A 12,540-nucleotide genomic window follows, 5' to 3' on the forward strand; every position below is an offset into this window, starting at 1 on the left:
GTTCAGTGACATTTTACAGGATCTTGCTTCAAGAACACGCCATTTTGCAACAAAAATACCTTTCATAGACTCATAGAATGGTTTGGGTTGGAAGGGACCTTCAAAGGCCATCTAGTCCAACAACACCCCCCCCCCCCCCCCCCCCCAGTGAGCAGGAACATCTTTAGCTCCATCAGGTTGCTCAGAGCCCCATCCAACCTGACCTTGAATGTTCCCAGGGATGGGGCTTCTACCACCTCTCTGGGCAGCCTGTGCCAGTGTTTCACCAGCCTCATTGTAAAACAGTTTCTTCCTCATGTCTAGTCTACCTTTGATAAAGGCCTCAGTGCCACAAGACTAGTACAAAATTTGCTTGGGTTTAAGACTAATTTTAAAACTCAACAAAATATACTGTCTACATTCCCTGATTTCACACATTGAAATTCAAGTATCCCCTGAATTCACCAATGTATGTAAAAAGCATAGCACCATATGGTATAGAAATCATGCTTTTCCATGTGGAAAACAGACGTTGTATGGGTAATAGGACAGGTCACAATACTTTTGACAGAATTTTTTTAAACAGAAAGTTCACACTTTTAGAAAAGGCTCTTGCTTTCTAAAGAAAAGATTTTTAAGACATTCTTTCAGAGGTAAGGAACAAAAGTGTGTGTCCCCTTGACACCCAAATGTATTGTTAACCCTTTTCTAATTAATAAGCCAACTATTTGATGGTGTATTAGCAAACATTAACATACACCTTACCAAAGCTGATTAAAATAAAAATGTAGACACAGAACCTCAGCTGTTGTAAATCTCACTTGACAGCACTGAAGCGGTGAAACTGAAGGGTTATGCTATTTTTTTAACAGCAAGATTTGGCAAGTAAAGAAAGAATTTTGAGAATGGGAGAGGATAGAGAATGGGTGATAGATTCTACTCAGATCCTTTTCAGAACTGAATCAATAAATAAATAAATATACACGTGGCAAACTTAGAGCAGAGGCTTACCTTGCCAGCTAACACTGATCTCCTTTGGCTATTAGGAATACCAGCAGCCAGGGTGAGGTAGTTCATGTTGGCAGCACAGTATTTATACACTCTGATTCTGAAGTTCTTTGTGTGTGAGTATATGTGTGCACAGGCACATGTACACGCACCTGTGTGTTAATTTACAGTGATAGATGGTGTCAGGGAAATGACATTTCACTACGGTCATAATTTTTTCTATTATTCCTCTGAAAAGCACCCAGAAAAAATATTATCTTTGGAGAGCTATAGCGATATGACTAGCAGATCTAGTCAGGTATTTTAATAGTTTCCTACTCTGCCAGGACAAACACTGAACTTGGAAACATTCAGAAAACTGTCAACACTTCACTTCTTCACTTTCCAGAACAAAACATTTAAACTTTTCTTAACATCACTATTTGCTCCCATTGTCTTAAAAATAATAAAACAAGTTGCATTTGAAGCAAAGGAAAATTTCTTTTGTAAGTTCACTTTGTGGAAGACTGCAAAATTTCATTTTCCTACATTAGCTAAATTTCACAATCATTTACAAAAATCAATATATTTCTAGAAGTCAGAGTTCTCCAAGTCTGGATACTATCTAAGACCAAAATACAACTGCTTTATCTACTTCAATACATAATATCTTTGAGGCTTCACCTGGAAGCTGTTGGAGATACTTAGTTTATCTTCTGAACAAGGTGACTGCTAAGGGAGTAAAGCTGTCACTTCAGTGTGGAAATTATCATCTTCCCACAAGCATTTTCTGTTTGACATGCCTTAGGAGGGGTTCATTTAAGCATTTAAGTCCTTAAGTTTTATTGCCTTTTTTTTTTTTTTTTAAGTAAATAAATTGAGCTATGGAGGGAAAAAGAAGCAGGAGGCAGAGGCTGTACAATTAAATGATGCTGTGATTTCTCTCCATAGAAGCCTCTTCTGAAAATTGACAAGCAAACACAAAACGTCTTCCAATGACAAACTATTGGTTAGTTTATCTTGCACATAATAAATTCAAAACAGATGTGCTGAGGAAAGAAATAAGGACTCTCACAGGGCAGCGCAGGGCTGCAGCTCAACCTTAAGGCACTAGTCAAGCAGAAGTGCCTGGCAGTACCTGACAGAATTTGTTCTTTAGTGATAAATCTTATGAATCATTCTCACAAGATGATGGATAACTCATGAGTAAATACTGCCTTTTCAGTGATTCAAAACCATCCATCTGGGCATGCTTTTTAGCATACGGAACACTTGTCTTGTTCTGTAATCCTTCTTTACTTGTCCCTCCTTAATATTTGTTGAACCCTGTCATTTTGTTTCTTGAACTAGACAGTAAGATCTTCTGAGTAAGAGCCATGGACTTTTGTGTTTTGTTTTGGTTTTGGGTTTTGTAGACTGCAACAGTATCTCAATCTTTTCTGAACCCTTGTGCAATGCAAATAAAAATTAGTGCATGTCATATACGTAATGGACTCCTGTTAGTTTAAGAATACAACAGCATGATGATCCAGCTTTCATATTAAAGTACTACTTGCAGAGTCCTTCATGGTAGAATTAAACTTGAGTGGTAAACTGCAGTGCTACAGAGGTTAGAGTCATTCACACTTGCAACAGTAGCTCACAGAGAAATACAACGCTGACCCAAACCAGGAGCAAATGCTATTAGAGTAAAACTTACTTTGTCCTTTAAAGATTTCCCTCAAATTTCCATTTGCAAAGCTGCTATTGGAGAGGTAAAACTTTGCTAATAAGAAACACTAGCTACTCACCACCAACAACACCCCCGTCAAACAGAGCATTTCAGCTAGCTTCACTGCATGCTTTAGCTTATTATTAATTATAACAATTTAACAATTACTGTTAAATTACATAATTTTAAAAACATCAGAATATTTTAAAGCAATTGCAACTAATGCTTAAGAGATTTTATCTTCCTTTTTGTTAAATTAGTCTTCTACAAGTTCTAATTCTTCTATATTTGGATTTATTTGAGGTTTTCAGAACATTAATTTTACTTTAATAAACATGTTAATAAGAGATATTCAGTTGATAGACAGATCTACTTAGATTTTCAAAGGCTTTGAGTGAGGTGTCTCAATAAGAGCACTGAAAAAACTGCAGTCATGAGGGAAGAGAGAAGGTCCTTGCACAAATAATTGCTCTAAAGACAGGAAATAGGGTCTCTTCTGTAAACTGTCTGTTCTACAAGGAGTGAAAGTCACAGAGATTTCCCGTTCCACATAGATTTATGCTGGGCCACTTGTTGGTCAGTGTAATACTAAACATCTTATAAAGAATATGAATAACCAGCCCATCAAATCTATTTATGATACTGAGTTGTTCAAGGAAGAAAGAAGAAGCGCTGACACTAAAGACTAATACTCAGTAGCCAGGCAATACGAAGACAGGTGAAATTCATTATACATAGACATAAAGTCTTAACTTCACATATGTGATGATGACCTCTGAGCTGACCACTACTTCTAATGAAGTTGGTGTTATGGCAGGCAGTTGTTTGCATTCAATGCTTATTAGTGGTTAAAAAGCAAAGCCACTGTTAGAAATTGCTAGGAACAGAATAGAGAACAAAGCAGAGATCATCATATGCTATGAAGCATAAGCTATGGTAAGAATTATAAACCACTGCATACCTGCATCTTGAATCTTGATTCCCCATCTCAAGGTGAATAGAGAGGAATTGGAGAAAGTTTAGAGGAGGACAAGATGAATAATCAAAAGTCTAGAAGGGCTTTATCACAGCTTGTCCAAATTAAGTAGGACTCTTCAGTCTGGACAAGAGACAGCTGAGGGGCAATATGCTAGAGATTTATGAATGGCACAGAGATAATAAATAGGGATCAACTGCTCTCTCTCTCCCCCAACACAAGAACTGATAAATATTGATTAAGACAGCATGGGAAGATTAAAAAAAAAAAAAAGAACATGGTAGGACTTCCTTGAATTGTAAAATTCCTGCTGCATGAGGCAGCAGGCATCAAAAGTTTATTTAGTTGTAGGAAAAGCTAAACAGATTCATATGAGATGGTTATTAAAGGAATATTATAAACATAGAAACCACATCTGGATCAGGAAATGATCTGAAAATGATCTGAGACCAGGGACATACCTGGGGTATGTATCATACATGCTTGCTGTGCTCTTATACTGCTCTTTAGGTATCAGCTTTTGGCCACTGTTAGAGTCAAGATAACTTTGGTCAGCCTGTAGTCTGATGAAGTACAGCATTTTTGTAGTCTCAATGTTAAAAATGGAAATATGCTACCATGCATTTTACACTGCTTTTAAAGATTTGATGAGAAAACTGTTACTACTAGTAATATATTTCTCAGGAAAGATATGAGCTCACAATTGCAACTTACAACCTGTGCTCAATCTATGCAAAAGAAAACAAAGGCATTTGGTAAAATTGTGAAACAGTGGACTGCAATGAAGTGCATCGATCACAGACACTGTGGCTGGAATGTGATTCAGCTATTCAGTCTCTAGTTCTGACACTCCCCATGCTCATAATTGTGAAAAACCCATTCAACATCTTTTCCATAATGACCCTACACAGACAAGGTCAATCAACATGCAAAAACTGAGCATGGCAGCCATGTTAACAAGCCATTTCACTGGGCTGTATTTGAAACTTGCTACCATGTGGCACTTAGATGAGAGAGATTAAATCTGCTTAATCCATTTTGTTCAGGATGGGGGCTTGTCAAATTCCATCACTTATCTGACAAGATTAAAGTTTTGCCTGTTGTTACTGAAGATAGTTTGGATATTTTTTTGCAGCAACAAGAAAGATATATTGAACAAATTCCCAAATCTTCTCCCTTCAGCCTAATACAGTTAAAATGTTGAATCAAATATGAAATAGAAGGAATTATGACACATGTTCCCCGAACCAAACTTCTACCACATGTGGAATTAACAAATAAAGTAATGATTCTTTCTCACTGGGAGAAAAATAACTGTGAGAGTTACCTGACCAGGCTTTGCATTCTCACAGACAACTATATCATACTCTCTGGCGAGCTCTGGAGGGTTGTCATTGATGTCCAGGATTCTAATACCAACTGGAACGTGACTCACTAGCCCAGGATTGTCTGCAAAATACACAAGGGGGTATTAAGCCTTTTGAAATACTCAATAGTCTGTGACATCCTCAATTTAGACAAGTTTTCTTAACACAATAACTGGATGAGAACTAGATACCGCTGAAGAAATTTAGGTAGCAAGATACTAAAAGATGTTGTTTGATGTGCTTCATTAACTGTTCATATGTTTCAAAACATATTTTGAAAAATATTTTTTAAAAAAAGAGTGAAAAGTATGGCATACAAGTCTTAAGTCACTGCTATATCGTATCAATAAAAATGCAAGTTACTGTGGAACTTAAGTGGGAGAATGCTGTTGGAGTTATTGCATACTATCACACTGTATCCTAAGAAATGACCAATTGCTTTGTAATGAATGTGGAAGTGTCATCACAGTGTTAAGTAAAATCTAATATGAAAAATATTAAAACCTTTTTCTCAGTCCCTTAAAAAGTTTAGGAAATAAAATACCAAAATAATAAAATGTAAATGCATAGGCATGTATAAACTTTTCCCAAAATTGAGTTCAGCTTCCTCACAAGTTACTATGCTATTACACATAGTTAATGAATCTTGCTTTAGCAGTGACATACCAGTAAAGAAACAATGTTTAAGTAACAGTGTCTTAGGCTATGATCTGTGCTTTTGTGAGAGCTCACCCTCGAAGAGAGTTCACCCTCAAAAAGCACAATATATAGAATCCTTTCACTGAGAATACACTTTCCATGATAAAATGGGAAAATCCACAGTTTTTTAAAATCCATAACTCCTTTGTTCTTACTGCTAAGAAAATTTTATTTTGTTGAAAGAATTACATATTAAAACTATGTATAATTACTTAAAATACACCTTCTGAGGGGGGTATAAATATCAATTGGTTAGATGACAAACTTCATTTCTACTGTCAACAATTAAATGAAACTACCAGTAGAAGACAGCAAAGTCAGTCTTTGAAATGCAACAAGATGGAAGAATGGGGTTTTACAGACTGACATTTTGAAAGGGCATGTCCCCATGTGTGCTCATGAGAAGAAAAAAAAAAAAGAGAAACATTAGTAGTCTAAACTTCATTCACCTTGGTTATTTTGATCTTAATTAATCCACATCATGTTTCTGTGAAAAAGCGTCATTTGTAAAATGCCTTAGATTTGTCACACTTCTAATGATTTCTGCTCAGAATTCTGAAAAACACTAGACACATATTTGGCTTCAAAGCCACCAGTAATGTAACCTCCCAGTGAAAGAATATTTGAGAATGTTGAAGTTTCTTTCGACAAAGTGAGAGATTTATACTTCTTTGTTTTCACCTGAGATACTATTTAACGAGCCTGGGGTTTAGAAGTTCTCTTCAGATATCTCACATTTGCTTTTTAACTAATATATCTATGTTCACCTGAAGATTTCAATTCACTTTTGGAAATTAGTCGATTATCACCATAAAATGTGAATAGAAAGGAGATCAAAAAAGTCAACAGAAAAGGAAGATTTAACTTAGTTAATATAAGAACTCCTATTCCCAACATTAGCATTAGAAGTTAGAAGAACACACTTAGTAGACATTTATAGACTTGCAAATTCTGTTTTCTTGCTCAAATTTTCCTTGACTGCTGGTAATTCCAGTTTTACCTCAAAAATATTAATATCTTTATAACAGGTGAACTAAGGCACTGAAGTAGGCTATCATCTGAACTGCATTCATGCAAGATGAAGACTTTCCATCACTAGCTAGAAAACACTTTTAGTGGAAAACTTTAAGGAACGTTAAAATAATAGGAATATAAGAAGTGAAGGTGAGGAAGAATGACACTTCACTTGACTGTTCACTAAGCAGTTAGGAGAAAGGATCCATTCATCTACCTTTGCTCTTATTACTGAAGGAAGCAATCTTCTCTCCAGGAGACCCTTTGCAGCATGAGTATTAACACAAAAAGATGCTTGGTCCTTCCCTGGAAGTAGGTCATGAGACTTGGCAGAACAGCATAAGCAGTAGAGATTGAATATTTCTTATTGCTCACTGAAATATAGCTTACAAACTCATTTAGGTAACTTACTCTGTCAGTGTCATCAGACAATCCAGTTACAAAAGTCCTGTAATTACAATTACAGAACATGATATCTAGCCATAGATGATGTAGAGGTGATCTTCGGCTCAAAGAAGCTTTGTTCTTGAGGCTTTGTTCAGGAGGCTCTCGCACACAGTTTGTGAGGTATGTGAACTAGAAAGTGGTATCAATTAAAGGAAGGACACAAAGAAGATAAAAAGAGCACACAAAAGCATAGAAAGGAGATGGAAAGCAGAGATTGCAGTAAAGGCTTAAGGTTAATAAACTCATTTGGGAGCGGATTCACTTCACTATGGTGAAGGAATTGAAGATTTTACTACTAGAGAATTCCCAAAGAAGCTTTTGCCAGAAGGCAAAAAAAGTTGTGATCATCAGATAATCATAGGATCACTGAAAAATCTTAGTTGAAAGGGACTTCTGGAGGTTGCTGGTCCAGTCTCCAGCTCAAAGCAGGGCCATCTTCAACACTATAAGGGGGCACAATGCATCTAAGAGGAAGGGAGCAAAAATGCAGGAAGAGCACAGGCTGGAGCGTACCAGAAATAGAGAACTTTCTGAGGTCTGGTATGTTTGGAATAGTTACTGGAGAAGGAAAATCAAATTTTTTAGTCCACACAGTGTTAAAAAAATGGTAAATACTTCTGTTTCAGTACAGTGTATCAGACCTCTTTGCACCACCTTGAACGTGTCCCCTGTATGCCTATCACTACTACCCAGTGTGGTCTTACTCTAGTCTGTTAAATTTTCATTATTTTCACAGTTATTTCACGGAGATTCAGAGAGTTTACCTTTATTTGTTCTGCAAGCTGCTTTGCAGTACAAAGAAGTCATAAATACCTTACCAATTCAAAAGAGTTCTTAATGCAGAAGGCATTATTAGTATCTTTCTGGAAGCAGTTACCTCACGGGATCGTTGACATTTGCAGGCAAATTTCCATATTGACAGCCTACTCACTACAAAATGCTAATAGGGAAAGTACTAACACGGCTTACCAAAACAGTCTTGAAGTTTGTCAGGTTGTCTATACTACATGGATGTGCATGCAAGGCAATATCAGAGTTTATAATGGGGGTAGAGAATGAGAATGAATTAAGAGGGGCCTTACAAACTTTTTTTTTTTAGGTTTGCTATTGTTCTTTTATTATAAAACAAACATAAACTCCAATCTTTTTCAGGTGTACAACTCACCTGCAATCACCAAACCACTCTAATAACAGGTCCTTTCAGTGCACTTTTGTTAATTAGATAAATTTCTTGCAGCAGTTTGGCACATTTCCAGTTTTAAGATAATCAGTGCTGACATACATTTACAGGCCTGCGCATCATAAAACAGCCAGAGCCATTCTGTGTCCTATTATCATTATGCCTCAAGAGCAGATTTTTCAAAGTGAATGCTCACTGTTTTAAGGGGTAACTGAAGCAGAAACATTGCTCTGATTCACCTATGCTAGGGACTTGCTTTCTTATGCTTGAGACTTTTCCCAGAACAAATAGTTCTTCTGCCAGAATACTAAGTATCTGTGAAGTGAATCAATTTCATTATCAGCCCCTCCGCCAGCAAGTCCTCTGTAAACTTACAGAAGTCCCTATCAACAGCCAGTCTGAAGTCTTGAATCTTCTCTTCCATTAATTTCTGTGGCAAATTAAAAAACCTCTATTTAAGAAGAAAGTTTTTTAATACAGCTACTGCTGTCTGAGACTTCCTTTTCATATTAACAAAATTCCCACGGACTTTATGAAAATAACTTCTAACTGAATAACATTCAGAATAACAGTCCTGACATCAACAGCCATTTGTGGTTTTGGTTTTTCGCTTGTTTGTTTGTTCATTTTTTAAGTTAGACTGGTATAGTTAAACAGTTATTGTTATGAAAGATGAGTGAATAATTTAACCCAGAGACAGCCTGAACTATATTAAAAGATTGAAGGATTTTACAAAAAGTGGAATAATTTTACATATTTTCATGATCCAGAATAAAAATCTTCACCTAGTGTAGGATTTCAATGAATGTCTATTGCTTTTGCAATATTGATCAACATTCAATATTGATCTTAATCAGTACAATAGCAAATTTTTTTTTCCTCATTTTTACATCTTTTCAAGACTTTATGAAGCAAGCCAATATTTAGGAAGTTCAACTAACTATCTATTCTGGTACTTTTTTAAACAGAAGCTAAAAGCACTCTTCACACTTCTCTAACAATAATTAGTTTTGACACATTAGAAGACTAAACATAGGTCTAGGAAGCATTAAATATACTACAGAAACAGAACTAAAATGATGAAAGAATGTCTAGTATGTAAGTGAGAGCGGTAATACTCAGAAAATACTGGGTTTAATTCAGGATGGTGCATATGTGAAACTAAATTTTATGGCAAGGTGAAAATTATGCAGAATCTAGTAATAAGTGTAGTGTTCTATTCTGCTTTTTTAAGGTGGTGGGTACTTTTAAATGTTGTTACCTGAAGTGGGCTAAAAAGTATTTTATTTTTTCTTATAGCAAAATTTTACTGTTCACTGATGAACACAAACCTGAAGGCACTGATCAGTTCTCTTGGATCATGCTAGTAGTGGTAGCAATAATAGCCACTGGAGTAACAGTAGGAATAATAGCACTGCAGCAGACTTAAAACATTTAGCTGGTAACTCCCTCTGCCTTAAAGCAAGAAAAATTCTGCAGCTCACAGACACTGGTGCTCACCTCCTCAGTAGATCAGGCACCACAAAATGTACTGGTTCTGTCACCAGGTATGTCCATTTTGAGATTCTGGTACCGATTCACAAAGCCCTGAACAGGGAAATGTCATGTGATCCCAAAGACTGTGTCTTCTTTGGGGACCCACCTTGGTAGCCAGGAAGAGCCACACCCTACACCATCTTCGGATGACAATGTAGGAATATCTTCATCATACATTTCCCCAAAGAAACAGAGGAGAATAAAATCCACCATTCCTAGAAGCCAATGATTAGACCAAGATAAATAGGGAAATAAGCATCGAACTTGGAAGTAGAAGCATCACTTCCTGAGCAGGATGGAGAACAAGCTGCTTTTTGACAACCGGGGGTTTTTAATAGTTTTGTGTAGGCTTTCCTTATTGCATTGGTAAGTACATTTAAAAGAACGGCAGATTCTGCTACAAATCATATTATTATGATTTTATGGTCCATTAGTAGGCAACTTGCCAAGGCTGAAAATATACTGTGTATCATTGGAAAGTTTGTACAGGGTACCAATACTGTGTCTAGCTCTCACCGTTAAAAAGCTATCAGATATCCGGTGTGTCGCTATTCCACAAGCAAAATAGTCTTAAAACTCAGACCTTGTTGTTTTTAAAATCTGCTTTAATCCGGTCAACATTTAGAGACATACTTTTGTGGCAGATTCTGTTCCTTGGAAAAATAAAGCAATTGTTATTGATACCAAAACTCCTTCTGAAATTGAGCTAGCAGGCAGAATGCAAGTGAGGTCAAAGAAATGGGATGATCGTGCTTTTCTTCTTGGAGGGGGCAGGGTTTAAGGTTACACTTTTATGTCTGTTTCTGTAATGTACCTATAGAAAAACATAAATGTAGCAAAACAATACATAAGATAAAATTTCCTTGTACTGATGTTAAAAAAATGGTGTGAATTTTATTATTTAAGTCTACTCTGTATTGTTAAAAAAAAAATAGTTTTGAAGAAAAAATTATAGACCGAAAATCACTATGAGGAAATTTTATATTTAGTGTAAAAAAAAAATATTAATTTAAAGGAAAACCAGCCACAAATCTAGCAACAAACTCACTGGTATTAAACAATCATACTGTTGTCCACCAGATAGACAGGGTTAGGAGATTATAATACTGTAACAACACTTCATCATGATTTAGATCACTTTCTTTTAGACCTTGAAAAGAGTTTATTTTTCTGAAAATTAATTATTTGACACAAGACATTAAAGTTATTCTTGATTATGGGAAAAAGTTTAAATGAGAAAATAAAATATCAATTCTAGTTCTTTTCTAATTCTTTCAGTGCTGTATGCCAGGAAGATATTACTCCATACACTTATTTCCTTTAAGCAATGCATATGTTGTTTTCGTGTGCTTCAGAACAAACAGAAATGAATTGTGTATTTTTGTCTTTTGATTTTACTTTTTGTTAAATCAGTTTGCCCCTTAATAGCATTAACTGGTTTATTCTGTTTACTTTACATCTCCACTCTATCTTCAGTTCTCATTCTCCATATGACAGCCTCATGTAGAGCTATCAGAAATAACATATATTTCAATCTCCTACCAAAATCTTAGGAATGTCTTTTTTGCTGCAATGCAAGTTTTGAAACCATAAAACATGAAAAAGAACTGGCAAATTCTTCTCATAACTTGCTGTTCACTGATAGCAATATGAAGTCACAATATCCCTGTGTACCTAAAGAAAAAATATAACGGCACCTCACTATAATTATATACTTTATCTGTTTGTTTAATGTAATTATAGCACTTTCAATATTCATTCAAAATCTTAAGGGGTTTTGTACGTCACTGATGCAAATTATTATTTCTCTCCGTGCAACTCATTTTGCTCTGAATTGTATAACTACACCTTTCTGTTATTGTTTCTGTTTCTACCAAAACTTATGGATGAAAAAACTGCTTAGGTTATAACTAGAACATGCTCTTTAATGTTTTTACCCTAATTCTTGCAAGCTAACTGTTCCAAACTCTTAGTCTTGTGAGCTGTCCTACCTTTTCACATATTTAATTCTGAACGGGGTTTATTGACCCTCTATGAAAATATCTCTGAAAGTTATTTCTTTGTGTATTTTTTGTACTGACTATATTTTCCTGGGATCCTTTCAATACCACATCACACGGTATTGCATCTTTTGTCAATGAGGTATTTGCTCTAACTCAACACTTCAGCATCTTATTCCTTGAAGATAATATGAGGAATATGCATGGAGAAGCAAATACAGAAGACATATATTCAAAGACAAATATCTTTGGGTTTTTCCCCCAATTTTAGAATTATCTGATTGTGTCTGATAGCCTTGAGATTTTTGTTTTGTCTGTAAAATGAATTGCATAATGATGTCTCAAGTATTTTGACTTCCAATGCACTGTGCTATCAAAGCACTGTATGTGCATTATCATTGTTTACTGTCTCTTGCTAGAATTTCTTTCAGTTTGGGGGATCTGACAGAACCTGGCAGGAACCCTGTTATTTCAGTTCTCCTGTTTTCCACAGCCTTTCCACAGCTTTACAGAATAGGAACTCTTTATGGACCCTTCAAAGATAATTTTGTGCATTCATTGCATTCAAGTTGGTCCCTTAGGTAAATAGTAGGAAATTATCTGCTTTTCCATTCTCAGCCATTGCAGAGCATTTTGGAGGCACT

General features: G+C 35.8%; 1 protein-coding gene across 3 annotated transcripts in view; it reads right to left on the bottom strand.

Moving 5' to 3' along the window:
- The window catches only part of CDH18 (cadherin 18), a 168,032-nt gene that overhangs the window by 16,035 nt on the left and 139,457 nt on the right, over nt 1–12,540 (bottom strand). For all 3 annotated transcript variants that reach the window (XM_086469061.1, XM_086469060.1, XM_086469062.1), the window contains one exon: nt 4,981–5,102. In XM_086469061.1, the coding sequence (XP_086325187.1) occupies nt 4,981–5,102 (122 nt within the window). The remainder of the gene's footprint in view (nt 1–4,980; nt 5,103–12,540) is intronic.

This window comes from Leptosomus discolor, chromosome 8, assembly GCF_034619465.1.
Source record: "Leptosomus discolor isolate bLepDis1 chromosome 8, bLepDis1.hap2, whole genome shotgun sequence".
NCBI lineage: Eukaryota > Metazoa > Chordata > Aves > Leptosomiformes > Leptosomidae > Leptosomus > Leptosomus discolor.